The sequence below is a fragment of the Heterodontus francisci genome, chromosome 13, assembly GCF_036365525.1.
Source record: "Heterodontus francisci isolate sHetFra1 chromosome 13, sHetFra1.hap1, whole genome shotgun sequence".
Classification (NCBI taxonomy): domain Eukaryota; kingdom Metazoa; phylum Chordata; class Chondrichthyes; order Heterodontiformes; family Heterodontidae; genus Heterodontus; species Heterodontus francisci.
In genome coordinates, this window is record NC_090383.1 from 119,991,676 (window position 1) to 120,006,661 (window position 14,986).

A 14,986-nucleotide genomic window follows, 5' to 3' on the forward strand; every position below is an offset into this window, starting at 1 on the left:
GAACCCCCATCACCCACCCACACCCCCCCCCCCAATCACCACAGCAACCATCCCTCGCCATTCCAGCCATGCACTGGGTTAAAATCCCAAATATCCCCCTTCCCAGTATATATGATTTTGATAGAAAAAATAAGTACTCCCACATCATGCTTAAGATGCCACTCATAAACTCGAGTGATTTTTTTGGGTAAGTTGCATCAGGGGATATGGAGCAAAGGCTGATAAATGGAGTTGTGATGAAATTGAATGGCTGTCAAAAGGGAACTGGATATATACGTAACCAGGAAAACACTTGCAGAGCTATGGGAAAGAGCAGGGAAGTGGGACTAATTAGATATTTGTTTGAAGAGTCAGCACAGGCACAATGGGTAGAATGGCCTCCTTCTGTGCTGTATAATTCCAAGAACAGGCTCAAGGGATTCAATGACCTACTACTGTCCCTATATTTACTTTCAGCTGATCTATCAGATGACTTACTCAATAACCAGACTTTTTCTCTTTACTTAATGCTTTCTTTAAAAAATTACAAGTTACATATAATTGGCATTGCCTGAAAGCTCACTTTCCTTCAGTTTAGGAAGCATAATTCTCAGGCCATCCATAACCTTGTGCACTTGTGTCCCAGTCAACAGCAGCTCACTGCCTGGGACTTGCTGCTGAATATGTGCACAGGTCTCTACTATAAACGGAATCAGTGGCCCCAGGCTGTACATGTGCTGTGTCTGAGCTTTCAACACACTCACTCGCCCATGAAGAGCAGACAGATGTTGGAAGCAGTTCTTGAGTTTAGACTGTGCATTGGCCAAGGCAGAACGCGATTGTTTGATCTTCAGTAACTCTGTCTTCACCCCACTCAGAGTCTCTGCTGCCTTCTCCATTTCCTTCTCCAGCTCGGGTATCTGCCTGTTGAGTTGGTTCAGTTCCTCCTCATCCTTCGTGATGCTCGCCTTCAACTGTGAAAAGTCTTCCAAAGCTATATCCACTTCAGACTTCCTGTATACTCGCTCTTTCTCAAAAGCTACTGCCATTGGGATCCCTGGAAGAAAAATCAAACGTATATCTCAAGCTGAAGTGATAGAACAAATCCTCAATTGCACCTTTCCCAACTCAGTTAACCTTATAGATCCCTGTCATCAATTCCCACCCCCACTGAGAATCAATCCACAGATTTTTAATTCCCAGCTCCACTGAAAAACACCACTACAATTCCGAGGTCTCTCAAATTCCAAACCCATAAACTCCCAGCTGATAGCAAAGCTGTCGATCAATAATTATCAATCCCACCAAAAATCTATCATTTCTGTCTTTGGGCGGCACAGTGGCGCAGTGGTTAGCACCGCAGCCTCACAGCTCCAGCGACCTGGGTTCAATTCTGGGTACTGCCTGTGTGGAGTTTGCAAGTTCTCCCTGTGTCTGCGTGGGTTTCCTCCGGGTGCTCTGGTTTCCTCCCACATGCCAAAGACTTGCAGGTTGATAGGTTAATTGGCCATTAGCAATAGGTAGGTGGTAGGGAAATATAGGGACATGTGGGGATGTGGTAGGAATATGGAATTAGTGTAGAATTAGTATAAATGGGTGGTTGATGGTCGGCACAGACTCGGTGGGCCGAAGGGCCTGTTTCAGTGCTGTATCTCTAAACTAAACTAAACTGTCATTGCTGATTTCCACTAGCCCCCAAAATCCCCCAAAACGTTGATTTTAAAATCCTTGCCCTGATTTACAAATTCTTCCCCGGTCTCTATGCTCTCTGGCCCTATGTCCCAGAGCACACACTGTTGCAAAGTTTACTTTCCTCTCCTTTCACTGCCCAGTCAGCAGTAGGGGCTTCAGTTGTTAGCTCCCTATACTCTGCACTCTTCCTAAAATATTTCACATCCCTACATTCCCCGCACCCCACCCCCTTCCCCGTCTTAAACAGCTTCATCGAAACCTAACTCTTTCATTGTGTTGTCCTACTGGCTGTTTAGTCCTTGTTCGCTCTGTCTCCTGCCCTTTACCCCAGAAGCTCCATGGAATGTTCTGCTTTGCCTAAGACATGCAAATTGAAAGAAAGAACGAACTTGTATTTATATAGCACCTTTCACAACCACAGGGCATCCCATTGGGCTTTACAGCCAATGAAGTACTTATTGAAGTGTAGTCACTGATGTAATGTCGAAAATAAGGCAGCCAATTTGTGCACAGCAAGATCCCATGAACAGCAATGTGATAATGACCAGATAATCTGTTTTTGTGATGTTGATTGAGGGATAAATATTGACCAAGACACCAGGGAGAAATTCCCAGTTTTTCTTCGAATAGTGCCATGGCATCTTTTACATCCACCCCAGACAGCAGACAGGGCATTGATTTGTTGTTGTAGTGAATTAAAAGGAGGAAAGCAATGTGGAGAGGCGGAGATAATTCCCGAGCTTAAGGTCTAGGCAACTGAAGGTGCGGCCATCAATGGTGGAGCGATTAAAATCAGGGATGCACAAGAGGCCGGAATTAGAGAAGCACCGATATCTTGGAGGGTTGTGGGACTGGTGGAGATTACAGAGATAGCGTTTTAAAATAAAGAGGTTGCCAGATTGGGAGCCATTGTTGGCCGGCCAGCCAGAACGGGGGTGATGTTTGAACGCAACTTGGTTTGAGTTAGGAAACGGGCAGCAGAGATTTGGATGAGCTCAAATTTCCAGAGAGCTGAAGATGGAAGGCTGGCCAGGAGAGCTTTGAACTAGTCAAGTCTAGGGGTATCAAAGGCATGGGATGGGGGTTTCAGTAGGAGATGGGCTGAGGTGGAGGAGGAGTCGGGCGATATTATGGATGTAGAACGGGTCAGTTTTTGCAACAATATTTAATTCTCCTTCGACACGTTCTGAAATGCTACCTCTTACCGATACATGGGATAACAAAACTCAACCCAATTCCGATGTCTCTTCCAGTTTGCTTTTCTCCCTTTTTAGCCCTGGCTGCTCTCAGCGTCTGCTCCGCTTGTTTCAGCCAAATTGTGGCTGTTTGGACTTGGCCCTTCATCTGTTGCCTCCGAATCTCCACTTCTGACAACTGATCTTGCGTCGATTTGATGTGTTTCTGCAGCTCTTTCTGTTCCTTGCTCAGTTTGCCATGCTGAGCCATTAGTTTTTCACAATTGGTGTCAATGAGATCGACAACATTGCTGGCAGCCTCCTCCGCCGCCAGGGTTTCTCTCTGTGCCGATTCAATCTCTCTTTTGAACTCTTTACAATCAGGCTCGCTGAGTTCCCCTCCTCCCGTGTTGACCGCAAATTCAAGAAAGGACAGGATGGAAGAGATCCCCTTGAGGAAATGGGGCAAAGTGGCCTCTTTGAAATCCCTTTCGTGCATCTCACAATCCTCCATTGTGTTTAGGGTTAACCTGCAGCATCAAAAGCAATGAATACCAGACCGTATCGATGAAAGACAGAAAATACACTGACATCAACATCAATTCCCATCTACAGCAACAGAAATTAGTTAGGTCAGTAGGAGTTGGTCTCAGAGGTAGGAGAGAAAGCAGAAAGTCAGAGCACTAAGTGGATCTAGGAGATGGGAAGGATCAAGAGCAGGGTAATCTGGAGGAAGAAGATAGGGGTAGGCAGCAAAGTATTACATTGTAGGAAGCAGACGGAGATAGTGGAATGTAAGAGATGGGTAGAGATTAGATTAGATTAGATTAGAGATACAACACTGAAACAGGCCCTTCGGCCCACCGAGTCTGTGCCGAACATCAACCACCCATTTATACTAATCCTACACTAATCCCATATTCCTACCAAACATCCCCACCTGTCCCTATATTTCCCTACCACCTACCTACACTAGTGACAATTTATAATGGCCAATTTACCTATCAACCTGCAAGTCTTTTGGCTTGTGGGAGGAAACCCACGCAGACACAGGGAGAACTTGCAAACTCCACACAGGCGGTACCTGGAATCGAATCCGGGTCCCTGGAGAGTAGGGGTAGAATGTAAGGATAGGAGATAAAGAGGTATGATAGGAGATAGGAGTAGAGATAGAGGAAGGTAGTTCTTCACAGGGTGAGTTCTTGATCTTGGATATTAAGAAGCACTGCTATGGACAACAGCACAACCCAGCTGATTGTGCACCTTTCAGCAGCTGGTAACATTGGCACAGTCCCAGGTAAAGGCCATCACTACTCTTCCAGTTCTGGTCCACTGTCCATCTCTCAACTCCTTCATCACTGGCAAAACCTTCAGCCATCCTAGTCTTACACTCTGAAACTCTCTTTCCAAACCCCTCTACTTTGGAAAGCTACCCCTCCTCATCTTCTAAAACACCCTCAAAATCCAATTCTTCCAGTATGTCTGTGGTCTCTCTCCCCACCCCCGCCCCCCAACAAGCTCCCATCCCTGCCCCAGGATCTCATCCCCTTTCATGAATGGGAGGGGAAAGAAGGGAATGGGAATAGATCCCCAGTGAGAGCTGGGGGAAGAAACATAGAAAATAGGAGCAGGAGTAGGCCATTCGGCCCTTCGAGCCTGCTTCACCATTCATTATGATCTTGACTGATCATCCAACTCAGTAACCTGTTCCCGCTTTCGCCCCATACCCTTTGATCCCTTTAGACGCAAGAGCTATATCTAACTCCTTCTTGAAAACATACAATGTTTTGGCCTCAACTGCTTTCTGTGGTAGCGAATTCCACAGGCTCACCACTCTCTGGGTGAAGAGATTTCTCCTCATCTCAGTCCTGAAAGGTTTGCCCTATATCCTTAGACTATGACCCTGGTTCTGGACTCCCCCACCATTGGGAACATCCTTCCTGCATCTACCCTGTCAAGTCCTGTTAGAATTGTATAGGTTTCTATGAGATCCCCCCTCACTCTTCTGAACTCCAGTGAATATAATCCTAACCGACTCAATCCCTCCTCATACATCAGTCCCGCCATCCCAGGAATCAGTCTGGTAAACCTTCGCTGCACTCTCTCTGTAGCAAGAACATCCTTCCTCAGATAAGGAGACCAAAACTGCACACAATATTCCAGGTGTGGCCTCACCAAGGCCCTGTATAATTGCAGCAAGACATCCCTGCTCCTGTATTCAAATCCTCTTGCTATGAAGGCCAACATACCATTTGCCTTTTTTACCGCCTGTTGCACCTGCATGCTTACCTTCAGTGACTGGTGTATGAGAACACCCAGGTCTTGCTGCATATTCCCCTCTCTCAGTTTATAGCTGTTCAGATAATAATCTGCTTCCTGTTTTTGCTACCAAATTGGATAACCTCACATTTATCCACATTATACTCCATCTGCCATGCATTTGCCCGCTCACTCAACTTGTCCAAATCACCCTGAAGCCTCTCTGCATTCTCCTCACAACTCACTCTCCCACCCAGTTTTGTGTCATCTGCAAATTTGGAGATTTTACATTTAGTTCCCTCATCTAAATCATTAATATATATTGTGAATAGCTGGGGTCCTAGCACCGATCCCTTTGGTACCTCACTAGTCACTGCCTGCCATTCGGAAAAAGACCCATTTATCCCTACTCTTTGTTTCCTGTCTGCCAACCAATTTTCTGTCCATCGTAATACACTACCCCCAATTCCATGCACTTTAATTTTACATGCAAACTGCACACATAATGGAAGAGGTCGATTGCTTTGGAATGTTTCACTTTGTAACAGCGCTACAGTAGTCCCCGAGTCCAGGGCTCGGGGTCATGGGTTATAGTCTCAGAATAAGAGAGCGGCCATTTCAGACTGAGATGAGGAGAAAGTTCTTCACTCAAAACGTTGTGGCTCTTTGGAGTTCTCCACCCCAGAGAGATGTGGATGCTCAGTTGTTAAGTGCATTCAAGACTGAGGTCAATAGATTTTTGGGTCCTAGGGGAATTAAGGGATGTGGAGATGTGCGAACGTGGAGTTGGGGCAGAAGATCAACAATGACCTTATTGAATAGCAGAGCTGAAGGGGCCATGCAGCCAACTCCTGCTCCTATTTCCTATGTTCTTATGAGACACAGAACAATACAAAGAGATCACCTCTGACCCAACTACAATGTTTAATCAGCCCACATTCCATTAAAATCCCAATGGGGGATACGGCTTGATTTTGGAATGATTTGTTCTTTTATTGCTTGGGGATTGAAACAAGAGACAGTGTCCAGCTCTGTCTCATGGCTTTCGCAAAATAGCAGTACTCCTCTCAACAAACTGCATTGATTACAATCGTGTTGCAGTGTGAGGGACTTTAAACAATCTGAGATGCAAATTTTGCATCAGTTCTGAGGACTTGTCTATGGTGAAGCTATACCTTAGTAAGGTCTCAGAGCACTGTGCGCAGTATTGGGTTCCATGCAATAGGAAGGATATTGAGGCTATAGAGAGGGAACAACATATATTCACTAGAATATTGCCTGGTAATACAAAAAGGAAGAAATATTTGAAATATTGGCGCTGTCTTCATTAGAATTATGGAGGGTTTAGGGTGCACTCACATTGGTTTATAGTTATGAAGGGGTGGGACAGAGCAGATAGAAACAGATTCATCTGGTGGTTGAGGGGTTTAGAACGAGGGCCCATAGTTATATTAAATAAAAACAGTTTATAACAGAGAGCATGTAGTCAAGATATATAATGAAAGACCATTTTGAATGAAAATGTAACCTGGCCCTGGGCTGGAAGTGCTGAGTAATACCTCATGGTTCAATGGTCCATACAAAGGAGAGACTGATCACCATGGAAACCTATATACCCGGGTTCCGGACTGGCTGAAGTAAGAATCACCATGGAGACCTGTGTAAACTGAGCCACATCAAAGACAATGGTTGAAGAGGGTGTCAATCTATTCCTCAGCTGTATTCGAAGAAGATCATGGGTGGAAAGCAACCAACCCAAAGATGTGGTTCCAATCTAGGAGACTATACCACCACCTGATCCGAAAAGGACCTCAACAAAGACCTCTGCCGAGAGTGCAGACTAGGCCTCAATTTAACATCTCATCTGAGAGACAGCATCTTCGACAATACAGCATTCCCTCAGTACTGCACTGTGGGTGTCTGCCTGGATTATGTGCTCAAATCCCTGGAAAGGGCTTGAACCCACCAGCTTCTAAATCTGAGGTAAGAGTGCTGCCCACTGAGCCACAGCTGATACTCATAAGTGATTTTCAAAAGGTAGCCAAAATATCTGTGAAGAGGTAAACACATCTGTATGACTGGCATCCTCATCATTAACCATTTATAAATGGCCTGTTCTTGACATATCACTAACATTAACTGACATACTATGAACTTTGTTATCACACAGATTCTTGACTCAGTCATCCACATAAAGTAGTCTTTGTATGACCACTTTCATTTCTGACAAATGTCCTTGTCTCACTGAAAGATCCTTTATTTAGGAGAGGACAAAGAGTCTGTTGCTGTTCAACGAGCATTGATACTCATTTGTCCAAAAATGTCACCATCGCTCAGTCTCCAAGTCGCAATTAATACTGACCTTCAAAAGCCCATTCAATGCAGCAGGAAGCTTTAAACACTGGCCAAACATTGCAGGGAGATGGTTCAAATAATGACTGCACTTTCTGTTAAGGTCAGACAAGAGGGATGGGACAAACCATCCAAAACAGAAAACATAAGAAATAGGAGTTGGAGTAGACTATCCAGCCCTTCGAGCCTGTTCCTTCATTCCATAAGATCATGGCTGATTTTCTACCTCATGTTCGTAACTCCATTTTCCTGCACTATCCCCATATCCCTTAATTCCTTTAGTGCCCCAAAATCTATCGAACTCTGTCTTGAATATCACAATGACTGAGCATCCACAGCTCTCTGGGATAGAGAATTCCAAAGAGTCACAACTCTGAGTGAAAATGTTTCACCTTATCTTAGTTCTAAATGGCTGACTCCTTATTCTGAGACTGTGACCCCTAGTTCTACACTCCCATCCAGGGGAAACATATTTTCAACATCTACCCTGTCAAGTTCCTTAAGAATGTTATATTTTTCAATGAGATCACCTCTCATTCCTTTAAACTCCAGAAAATATAGACTTAGTTAACTTAATCTCTCCTCATAGTGTCAACCCAGGAACTTGAATCTTCATTGCACCCCCTCGAAGGCAAGTATATCCTTCCTTAGGTAAGGAGACCAAAACTGTATTCGGTACTCCAAGTGTGACCTCACCAAGGCCCTATACAAGTGCAGTAAGACTGCTTTTCTCTAATACTCCAATCCCTTTGTAGCAAAAGCTAATATACCATTTGCCTTCCTAATTGCTTGTTGTACCTGCAAGTTCATTTTCTCTTATTCGTATACAAGGAAACCCAGGTCCCTCTGAATGCAAATATTTCTCAGTCTCTCACCATTTAAAAAATACTCTGTTCTTCTATTTTTCATACCAAAGTGCATCACTTCACACTTCCCCATATTATGTTCCATCTAACATGTTCGTGCCCACTCACTCAACTTGTCTATATCATTTTGCAGCCTCTTTGCATCCTTCTCACATCTTACTTTCCCACTTAACACGTTGTCAGCAAACTTGTATACATTATACTCAGTCCCTTAATCTAACTCAGTGATATAAACTGTAAATAGCTGAGGCCCATGCACTGATCCTTGCAGTACCCTGCTACCTCTTCCATTGACCTAATACTATCTTAAAATCCTCTTGTTAGCCATGGTTGGACCACTTTTTCTGTGGAGTTTTTATTCCTTAAGGGAATATATTTGTTGTGAATTATGAATTAATTATTTAAAGGCTGGCTATTGCTTATATGCCATCTTGTCTTTTAATATAGTTTCCCAATCTGTCTTAGCCAACTTGCTCCTCATAAATATATAGTTTGCTTTGTTCAGATTTAAGACCCTAGTTTTGGACTTAACTATATTACCTTCAAACTCAGTATAAAATTCTATCATATTATGATGACTCTTCCCCAGAGGCCCCATTACTATAAGGTTGTCAATTAACCCTTTCTCATTGCACAATACTATATCTAAAATAGTTTCCTAGTTGGTTCCTTAATGTTCTGATCTAGAAAATTATCTTGTAGACATTTTATGAACTCATCCTTCACACTATTGCTGCAAATTTACACAGTCTGCATGACGACTAAAGTTCCCCAATGATTACTGTATTTCCCTTGTTACATGTACCTATAACTTTCTGATTTACACTCGGCCCTACACTACAACTACTGTTAGGGAGCCTATAAACTACTACCACCAGTCTTGCTGCCCTTGTTTCTTAGCTCCACCCAAACCAATTCTACATCTTGATCTTCTGAGCTAAGATCCTTTCTTTCTGCTGTCTTTACTCTGTTATCAGGGCTACACTACCTGTCCCTACCCCATTTCTGCCACCTCCTTTCCATTTTACCTCTCTCTCCTAGAAGTTAAGTATCCTGGAATATTTAGTTCCCAAACTTGGTCACTCTGCAACCACAGCTCTGTAATGACTAAAAGACCAAACTCAGTCAATTCTATCTATGCTTTTAATTCATCTGTTTTATTGTGAATACTTTGTGCATTCAGATATAGTGCCTTTAGCTTTATTTTTTTCTGTTTTTCTCTGATGTTACCTGAGTCAAATGAATGCCCTATTACCTATATTAAGCCGTCTGTTCCTTCCTGAGTCACTCTGCTTATTTTTACCCAAATAGTTACAGCATTGACAATTCCATAGAAGCATAGAAAAATAACAGCACAGAAGGAAGCCATTCAGTCTGTTGTATCTGTGCCGGCCAAAAACTAGTCGCCCAATCTAATTCCACCTTCCAGCACCTGGTCCATAGCCATGCAGGTTACAGCACATCAGGTGCAGGTCCAGGTACGTTTTAAAAGAATTGAGGGCTTCCTGACAGCTTTTGAATTTACCCTTTCCTGTACCGTCCTAGTGCGACAAAAGCAAAATACTGCAGATGCTGGCAATCTGAAATAAAAAAGAAAATGCTGGAAATACTCAGCAGGTCAGGCAGCATCTGTGGAGAGAGAAACAGAGTTAATGTTTCAGGTCAATGATGTTTCATCCGAACTAGAAAGTGTCAGAGATCAGCAGCTTTCAAACAGGTACAGAACCAAGAAAAACTGGGTGGGGAAGAATGAAGAAGTAGGTTTACACTGAACAGAATAAAAACAGATTAAAACATACACAATTGAAAGAAATGTTGAGGAGTCACAAGGACTAGAATGGAACAATAATTCACCTGCATGAAATAAATGAAGACACCAGTCATACTCACACCCCAATCAGACAGCAATGGTGAATCACACTCTGCCTGTCTGAAGGGAATGGTGAATGTAGAATCATAGAATGATATAGCACAGGAGGCCATTCAGCCCATCATGCCTGTGCTGGCTCTTTGAAAGAGCTATCCAATTAATCCCATTTCACTGCTCTTTCCCCAGAGCCCTGCAAAATTTTTAAGTTTTTAGTTTTTAATTATGTATCCAATTGCCTTTTGAAAGTTATTATTGAATCTGCTTTCACTGCCCTTTCAGGCAGTGCATTCCAGATCACAACAACTCGTTGTGTAACTTTTTTTTCCCACATGACACCTCTGGTTCTCTTCAATTACCTTCAATCTATGTCTTTTGGTAACTGACCCTCCTGCCACTGGAAACAGCTTCTTCTTATTTACCCTATCTAAATCCTTCATGACTTTGAACATCTTCTTAAAATCTCTCCTTAACCTCTTCTGCTCTAAAGAGAACAATCCCAGATTCTCTAGTCTTTCCACATAACTGAAGTTTGCATTCTTGGTCCCATTCTAGTAAAGCATAGTCCAGCGATGCCTGGGTTAGACAGAGTGACTGTTTGTAAGGAGGTGATCTTATTCCTTTATACACCAGGGCAGCGCTCTGCTCCTCACATGTACAGTGTTTGGAGAGGATCATAGTCAGAGCAGTCAATACATTGTGCCCTAAAACTCTGTGAATGGTCTCAGCACTTTGTAAAGCTAGTCTGATAGTGGACTGGAGTTATACTGCACACAGTTCCAAGCCCGATGCTGTGAGATGGCATTCCCAATTAGGACTGGACACCAGAGCTTGCTGCCACATTTGTGTCAATGGGTAGGACAGCAGCAGTATAACTGGCATCACAGGAATCCTGTGGCAGTCTGAGATCCAGTGCCCGTTTTGAGGGTAATTGCTTTACTTTCCCTCCTTTATTTAAAATATTGACAGCTGTGTAATTAAATCTCTTCCCCTCAAAAAGCCCATTGTCGATTTTATTTGGCTTCGAACATTAGCCATTTGGGATCGGACAACCGAATCCTTTGGGGCAAACAGTTTGAAAAGTTTTCTCTGCCAAGTAATGGAGTGTGGAATACAGACAGATCCCTGCCAGAGAGAGGTGGGCATCGTCAATCAGCAGCTCTGCTCCACTCCAGTCCAGTCAGCAGGCTGCCCAACCACACCAGCAATGTCCAGAACCCCCACTCACTGCTGACCACCCCAGTGGACAGCAGTGAAACAAACTTGATCCTAACTGAAGGGTCACTGACCTGAAACGTTAACTCTGCTTCTCTTTCCACAGATGCTGCCAGACCCGCGGAGTATTTCCAGCATTTCTTGTTTTAATTTGGTCCTAACTTCACCCTGACTGCTGCCCTTTCTCCTGTGGGGAAGATTGGCTCAGATCTTTACCCCTGATCTCACCTGTCACCCCAAGCCAATCCTTCACCCCTGTTCCAAACTCACCTGTCTCACCACTCCCCCCTCTCAAACCCATCTCTCCCCATACACTATCATGGGAATTTATAACTATGGTGACTGCTTCTCCCGCTCATTTCTGCAGTGACTTCTGCCCCGTTTCCCTCTTCCCTTTCCGGACATTCCTGAACCACACTCACTGACATCCCGACAAACACTCCGTGAGCCCAAGCCCGGACCCGCTCTCCAACAGCGTCTTACCGTGTGGCAGGTGCTCTGTCCTGGGAGCTCGCCCTCTGTCCTGGTGCAGTCCCGGGCGGACTGCCCCCCTGTCTCTGTCTGTCCCGGACGGACTGTCTCCCTGTCCCGGGCGGACTGTCTCCCTGTCCCGGGCGGACTGTCTCTGTCTCTCGGGACTGGATCCGATTTTTATGAATGAACACTGATCCCAATGACGTGCTCGTTAAAATAAAATAGCCAATCAATGGGTTAAAGATTCAAACCCAAAGAGTTGAACGGAGGGAGGTGAGGAGTGTGCAGAATAACATGAGGAATAGTTTCCCGAGAAATAACAGAGACAAATAGATAGACAGTGAGAGACACAAACACACAGAGAGACATAGAAAAACAGACAGAGAAACGGACACACAGATAGTCACAGAGAGAGACTGAAAAATGGACAGAGAGAGAGAGAAATTTAAATATCTTACCTTGTCACAAGTAAAACATTACTTCGGGCAATCTGACCAATCAGAAATATCATCAAGGTTTGCATGTCAGTTGAAAGGACGCTTTTGATAATGTTAGAATGATGGAATGTTCTGGTGCAAAAATAATCCCGTTGGCTCATTAAATCTGCACTGGCTATTTCTCCACAGGAGCCATTGTGTCCTATGTCACTCTCCAGCTCCCCCTCCAGAGTCTTCAACATTCCTCTTTGTCAAAAAACTATTTAAATCCCTGTTAACGTAAGTGAGGGACTTTTCTTCCGCAATAATTTCAGCAATACCACACTCTAACTACTCTAGGTACAAAGAATTCCTCCCTAACCTTATAGTCATTGATTAACTTTCTCAGCAAGATTTTCTACAATAAATTAAAAGTTGCTCGGATGGTTGTTGTTTTCCCAGTACTATTTGACAACAAGCACTGATCAAGATCATGCCCAAGTCTAATTTGTGCCACTCATTCACCACTGTGTCTTCAGCGATTGTTAAAAATTCTTTCATGGGATGTGGGTGTCACTGACAAGGCCAGCATTTGTTGCCCATCCCTAATTGCCCTTGACAACGGAATGGCTTGCTAGACCATTTCAGAGGGCAGTTAAAGGTCAGCCATATTGCTGTGGGTTTGGAGTCACATGTAGGCCAGACCAGGTAAGGACAGCAGATTTCCTTCCCGAAATCAAATGAACCAAATGGGTTTTTATGACAATCAGTGATAGTTTCACAGTATCATTACTGAGACTAGCTTTCAATTCCAGATTTCAATTAATTGAATTTAAATTCCACCAGCTACCCATGGGATTTGAACACATGCCCCAGGATATCCACCCAAATCTCGGCGATTACTAGTCCATTGACATTACCACGACACCAGCATCTGTCCCCACTTCAAGTAATAGCTTGGCATACAATAGTAATATCGCACAATTAAAATGATAGAACTCATATTATAGAACAGCAGCAGATGAGCAGAGGTGAGGTGGTGATGGGTCAGATTATGGAGTTGGAACTCGTCAGCCTTGGTGTTGGAAGCTCAGCTCAGGTTCAAACGGGACGGTGAGGTTACAAACAGTCTGGTTCAGCCTGAGACAGTAGCCAGTGAGGGATATGGACATACGAATATATGAACATATGTATTAGGAGTAGGATCCTTGACCCCTTGAGCCTGCTCCACCATTCAATAAGATCATGGCTGATCTGATTGTAAGCTCAACTCCACATTCCCGTCTACCCCCGATAACCTTTCACTGCCTTCCTTATCTATCTACCTCTGCCTTAAAAATATTTAAAGACTCTGCTTCCACCATCTTTTGAGGAAGAGAGTTCCAAAGATTCATGACCCTCTGCGAGAAAAAATTTATTCTCATCTCTGTCTTAAATGGGCGACCCCTTATTTTTAAACAGTGATCCCGAGTTCTAGATTCAAGGGGAAACAGCCTTTCCACATCCACCCTGTCAAGACCCCTCAGGATCTTATATTTTTCAATCAAGTTGCCTCAAGTAGCTAGGAAATGGAAATCATGGCACAGGTCAAAGTCAATGACTTTGGTCTTCCCCATATTTAGCTGGAAGAAATTCTGGTTCCTCCAGTACTGAATGTTGGTTAAGCAGTCTGACAACACAGAGAGTGAAAGGGGTCAAAAGAGGTGGTGATGAGATAAGGCTGGATGTTGTCAATGTTGTCAGGTTCATGTGGAACCTGACTCTATATCCAGGGATGAGGGGCAGCGGGCCGATTAGAAAGAGGTAGCAGCCAAGGATAGATTATTGTGATAATGATAGGAAGTCATTGCTGAAGATGCCTTAGCTATGATTGTACAGGGTAAGAGAGAGTGGTCCCACTGAACGGGACAAGAAAGCAGAGGCTTTGGAGGAGGACAGTTTGTATCAAAGGAAGGACAAGGAAGGAAAATGAATCATGGGGTGGAATTTTATAAGCGCTGCAGCATTCCTGACAGCAGGACAGGAAGTTGTCGTAACTTCCAGTTCCGCCAGAATTCCCGTTTGCCAAGCGATTTTATATGTAAATTAGCCATGCGGTGGCGGCCATGGGGAACACGTGGAAACCAGCCATCACTGCCCCAAGCACCATGATTGCCACATATATAAAACATTCTGGGCTTGCAGCCTCAACGAGCAGCAACCTTCCTTTCATGTAAGTATTGTCAGAATAACTTAAATTGAAGCTTTTACTTAAATCAAAATAATTTTTGTCTCCCTTACTTTGTAAAACTCACCACCAACTTCACATCATTTATTTCCCCTACAGCCAAAGTTAATCAAATGTCAGCCAGCAGGCAGTGACCCGCCCCACGGTTCAGTGATGCCTCCCTGCAGGTTCTTCTCCAGGCCTCTTCCCTTCCGCCTGACCAAGGTGGCCTGGATGGAGATAGCGGAGGAGGTCTTGAACCGTGGGGTAACTCAAAGAACATGGGTGCAGTGCCGCAAGTGAATCAATGACTTTCTCAGATCAGCGAGGGTAGGTGGTCCTGGTGAGGCTGCTCCATTGATTTTTTTCCATGGCCCGTGTCTGTAAGGCAAAGGTGACACAAGGAATGCACTGGAATCTGTGAGCAGCCTTGGTGCCATTCACTAAATGATGTTGTGCCAAGATGAAGATTGGCCTTGTTTGTG

At 44.1% G+C, this 14,986-nt stretch overlaps 1 protein-coding gene across 2 annotated transcripts; it reads right to left on the reverse strand.

The window, feature by feature from the left end:
• Nucleotides 1-514: 514 nt before the first annotated feature.
• On the reverse strand, nt 515-12,601 carry LOC137376160 (myosin heavy chain, cardiac muscle isoform-like). Of its 2 annotated transcripts, none has more exons than XM_068044186.1 (3): nt 12,338-12,601; nt 2,877-3,376; nt 515-1,036 (listed from the first exon to the last, which is right to left on the reverse strand). In XM_068044186.1, the coding sequence occupies exons 1-3, from the start codon at nt 12,556-12,558 to the stop codon at nt 531-533; spliced, it is 1,227 nt and encodes a 408-aa protein (XP_067900287.1). In that variant the 5' UTR covers nt 12,559-12,601; the 3' UTR covers nt 515-530. The 2 variants fall into 2 exon arrangements, with proteins under 2 accessions (XP_067900287.1, XP_067900288.1); XM_068044187.1 differs by lacking the exon at nt 12,338-12,601 and adding an exon at nt 11,889-12,272.
• Nucleotides 12,602-14,986: the final 2,385 nt, after the last annotated feature.